This window comes from Palaemon carinicauda, chromosome 34 (genome assembly GCF_036898095.1).
Source record: "Palaemon carinicauda isolate YSFRI2023 chromosome 34, ASM3689809v2, whole genome shotgun sequence".
Classification (NCBI taxonomy): Eukaryota; Metazoa; Arthropoda; class Malacostraca; order Decapoda; family Palaemonidae; genus Palaemon; species Palaemon carinicauda.
The window spans coordinates 6,463,689-6,468,688 of NC_090758.1; the positions used below are offsets into that span (position 1 = coordinate 6,463,689).

Here is a 5,000-nt window from a genome sequence, read left to right on the forward strand (position 1 = left end):
ACAGTTATTCCCCATAAATAAGATAGATTTGACAACTAATTTACAATGTTTACTCTTGTCCTTACGAAGTGCATAGCAACATCATATCGTATTCCTTTATCTCTATGAATAAAACTGATTTGACAATACAATTATTAAGAAAGTCTATACCTGTCCCAGGGAACTACTTTCACCCAGGAATATATTTATGCTTTCCTCTAGGATGGTTAAATTTCAGATAACTAATGTCTTCTTGCATTTTTTGTTGCAGTTTTGGAATGATGCTCGAAGTACCACCACCCCTCCCCAGGTGGCAAAGCATCCTGTTTCCTTTCTCTTGGTGGGTTTGGGGAGCCATAATCCTGTCCATGTGCTGCTCTGCCATCACATATCACCTACTCGACTACAAGGAGGAGCCGTCCTTCATTACTAATTTCATCATTATTATGCAGGTGGGTTTGAAAATGTTGTAATTGTTAGCCACTTCACTGGCCTTGTCAAAGAAGAAAACTAATCTTAAGACATCTTTTATAAAGATAGGATAAACCACAGTATCTAGATTTTATTATTTTCATCTTTTACTCAATGACATTATTATTATTATTATTATTATTATTATTATTATTATTATTATTATTATTATTATTATTAACCAAGCTACAAAACTAGTTGGAAAAGCAGGAGTCTATAATGCCAAGGGCTCCAAGAGGGAAAAGTAGCCCGGTGACGAAAGGAAATATGGATATAATTAAACTATATGAAAAGTAATGAACAATAAAAACGAGATATTTCAAGAACCAAAACAACACTGAAATAGATATTTCCTTTATACATTATAAAAAAGACTCACAATAGCCTGTTCAACATAAAATAAAATGTTACAAGTTTTGAGCTTTTAAGGTTCTACTGATTCAACTACCCGATTAGGAAGATCATTCTACAACTTGGTCTCACCTGAAATAAAACATCCAAATGACTGTCTAGTACTGAGCCTTATGATGGGAAAGGCTTGACTGTTAGAATTAACTGCATGCCTAGTATTACGAACAAAAGGGTACTGTGCCGAAAGTCTGAATACGAAGAAGGGTCAGAATTATGAAAAATCTTATGCAACATCCATAACGAACCAATTGAACGACGTTGCCAGAGATTATTATCTAGATCAGGAATAAGAAATTCAATATACCGTAAGTTCCGGTTTTAACAAATATAGTGGAGAGGACATCTTGTAAGTTAAAGAACGTAGGAACCAAAGTAGGATTGATATTTCCTCAACTATATGCAACTCCTTTGAAAATTTAGTTGTGATCCTCGATTGAAAATTTAATTTTGAGAAAGTCATTTAAGATTTTTGGTAATCAATCTATCCTGAGTATGTTATTATCATTCTACCTTGTCTCGAGTAGTGTTCTCTTGTCTGGTCTTCAGCTGCTGATTCTCATCTTAATTTGCTTGACAGGAACTAACGGTCTGTTAGATTTCTTAATCTGGATATAGATATTAATCTCTGGCATCGTCGTTTAATTAGTTCATTATGCATGTTGCATAAGATTTTCCATAATTCTGATCAACCTTTACATTCATATCTTCCTGGACAGTTCTACCCTGTTCGTAATACTAGGCATGCAGTTATCCCTAATAGTTATGCCTTCTCTATCATGAGGATCAATACTACGCACTCTTTTGGTATATTATTTTTTCGACCAAAACTTACAGTCTATAAAATATTTTATTTGTGATCTTGATATTAATCTCTCACAGGGTCGTTCAATTAGTTCTTCATGCATAAAAATTTTCAGAATTCTGACCATTGTTCGTATTTAGATCCTACTAGAGTGTACCATCCTGTACATAGTTCTCAGTATGCATAATCATAACAGGCTTGTCTTGTTCATCATAGGACTCGACAATACACAGTACTCTAGAAGTTTTATTGCAGGTTTGACCAGTTGTAGAATGATCTTCTCAATCAGGCATCAGAATTGGTGGAACTTCAGAAGTTCAGAACTGCAACGAGTGTGTCTATGTTGGACAGGATGACATGAACCTAGTTTATATCCAGTTTATATTCCCTATTTCTTATTATATGATCCATTCATCTCCTTTCCTCACTTGTATGAGTTCTCTGTTGGATCACTTGGGTTCTGGGTATACTGCTTTTCAACTATGGGTTTAGCTTATCTAGCAATACTAATACTACTACTAATAACAATTTCCTTTCTTTCAGAGTCTCCTGTCCAACCCTATGGACACTGTACCCACAAAATGGCGTCTGAGAAACTTCCTCCTGGTTTGGTGGATGGGATCCTGGTTCATCAACATATCGTATACGTGCAACCTAATCGCAGTCCTCACGGTTCCGGTTTTTCCAACGAAGCTTCAGACGGCTCTGGATATATCCAAAAGCAATTACAGGTCAGAATTTAGTGGTTTAGCATCAGACATGGTTCATAAACCACGACTGAGATGGTGTGGGCACGTGTGAAGGATGGACGGTGGGTAGGGAGTGAGGAGGGCTTGGAGGAGCCTTTTAGAGGGGAAAAGATCAAGAGGGAGGCAAAGAATTAGATGGCAAGATAAGGGGTGGGGTGACGTAGAGAGAAGAGGTGAGGGGGAAGTGGATGGTTTTGATAGAAGGTATTAGAGAGGGAACATCAGGCAACCGACCCCTTAATGTAGGGATACCGGAAGGGAAGAAGAAAAGGTGTAAGGTTTTTAGGACTTTTGTTTAGTAAACCAATGAAATAATGAATGAATAAAAAAGTTAGGAGTTCCGTACTTCAGAATAAAGGTCATCCAAATTGAAACAGGTTTGATTGTAACCATGAATATGAAATCAGGGAAAGTAAGCCTGTAGAGTATAAGCATAAAGATATTCAAATAATAAAAATATGGCTTATCTATTATACACACTATTAGGATTTGACAAATATTTTTTCTAAACTTAGATAATAATAAAAAAAATTTCAGAGTGGGTTTGAAACTATTTTTATTTCATATATTTCACAGAGAAAAGGCTAATCTTTTTCCCAATAGTTGGACCTGATATATTCCTATGTCTATTATGGAAACAGGCTTTGGTGCTGGATCAAAAAACCAAAAGTTTTGCACTTATATTAGGTATAACTCTTATTACCTTGATATATACAGGGCTAAGTATTGCTCTTACAACTACATATTTCTATGAGAATTCCCTTAATTCTCTTCTTACCTCCATGTGCACAGACTCTGCATGCTAGACTATGGTGAATTCGTAGAGGAGGCGCTTGCAGAGTCAAAGCACCCAGTCCTATCGGCGCTGTCCAAAATCCTCGACATGGTCCCTCCCTACGACACGTGGGAACACATCGGTCAGGAGCAGTGCATCGAGAGGGTTTTGGCAGGAACCCACGCCCATATCGAGACCTACTCCTACGTCAAGATCCTGTATAACAAGCTGGGCCATGGTGCGAAGGTCTACAGCTTCCAAGAGCAGCTATATCCGGGCTACCTGGCCTTCGCGGTCCAAAAAAATGCCCCCTGGAAATACAAATTTGACGTTGGGATGCAGTGGATGTTGGAGGCGGGACTCATACAGAAGTGGTACAACGATGCTATGGATGACTTCAGAGGCTACTTTGAAACGGTATGTGAATGCTTTGTGAAATGAACCTAATTCCTTTAGAAATTGGTGAAGAAAAATATAGAGCATGCAAACCTTAAAAAGAATGAAGTTAGGATTAGGAATATCAGGTTAGCTAAAAATCTCAAAAAATATGAATATTAACCTTTTAGCCTTTGAAAAAGATGGCACAAGATTGTTACAACTCTGGTTTCTCAGAACGTATGTGAGTACTTTGTGAAATGGACATAATTTGTTTAGAAACAAAGTTGCAGAGAAAGGATAGGGAAGAAAAATGTAGATGTGATATATCTATACTAGGTAGAAAAGCTTAAGAACAATAATGTTAGGATTAGGAATATTAAGCTTTGCTAAAAGATAGCACAAGATTATTATCAATCTAGGTTTTTAGAAAGTACGTGAATAATTTGTGAAATGGACATAGTTTGTTTAGAGACAAAGTTATAGAGAAAGACTGGTAAAGAAAGATGTAGATGTGATATACCTATGCTAGGCACAGACAAGCTTAAATCCAAAGAAGTTAGGACTACGAAGATCTGGATCACATGAAAGACTCGAAAATGGATATGTATTAACTATTTCACCCTTAGAAGATGTTGGTGCAAAAAAGTTATAACTGCGGTTTTTAAAAAAGACTTTAGAGATAGGAATAGTAAGGACTATATACCCTCCTTTTTTTTACCTTATTTTATATCTAATCGAAGGTGAATAGAGTTTTACAATGACATGAGACTACTGCAATATCTGTTACTCTTATATGGAAAAGGATAGTCTGGTGGATGTGGCATTTTCTGTGATTGGTGATGCCAAATGTTCTTGGATAGTAAGCTACTTTTGATCATATAGTAACTAGCAGAACTGAGGTAAGAGAAGGAGGCTACAGAACATGACATAACTTATGTCTTACCTAAATAGTTCCTTGTCACACATAAGAGGAGGATAGCTTCATAGAGTTCATATATATTTCCCTGCAGGATATTACCCCTTCTTTTAATAAACCAAAGGACCCTCTATTGGATAGTAACTAGCAGTATTGAGGTAAGAGATGAAGGCTATAGATAATGACATAATATTATATGTAACCTAAATAGATATTTTTTACACTTAAAAGAGGGATAACCTAGAGTTCCTATATATCTCCCTGCACGCCATTACTCGTTCTTTTAGTAAACCAGGGACCCTCTATTGTAGACTGAATTAGTAAGAGATTCTTGATTTAGAGTACAATCAGGCACACTATTCTATCCTATTTATCTTCCTCTTATTTTTTATAGTTTTTAAAGTTTATTTATGAAAGATTTAGTTTACTGTTGTTCATGTTCTTAGAATGTTTTAATTGTTCATTACCTGTAATTTGTTTATTTCCTAATTGCCTTTCCTCACTTGGCTATTTCCACTA

The 5,000-nt window shown here is 36.1% G+C and overlaps 1 protein-coding gene across 1 annotated transcript in view; it reads left to right on the forward strand.

Moving 5' to 3' along the window:
- Positions 1–425: 425 nt before the first annotated feature.
- LOC137626553 (uncharacterized) overlaps positions 426–5,000 on the forward strand; it is a 4,955-nt gene continuing 380 nt past the window's right edge. The window contains exons 1-3 of the mRNA XM_068357597.1: positions 426–431; positions 2,207–2,394; positions 3,205–3,604. Coding sequence (XP_068213698.1) covers positions 426–431; positions 2,207–2,394; positions 3,205–3,604 — 594 coding nt within the window. The remainder of the gene's footprint in view (positions 432–2,206; positions 2,395–3,204; positions 3,605–5,000) is intronic.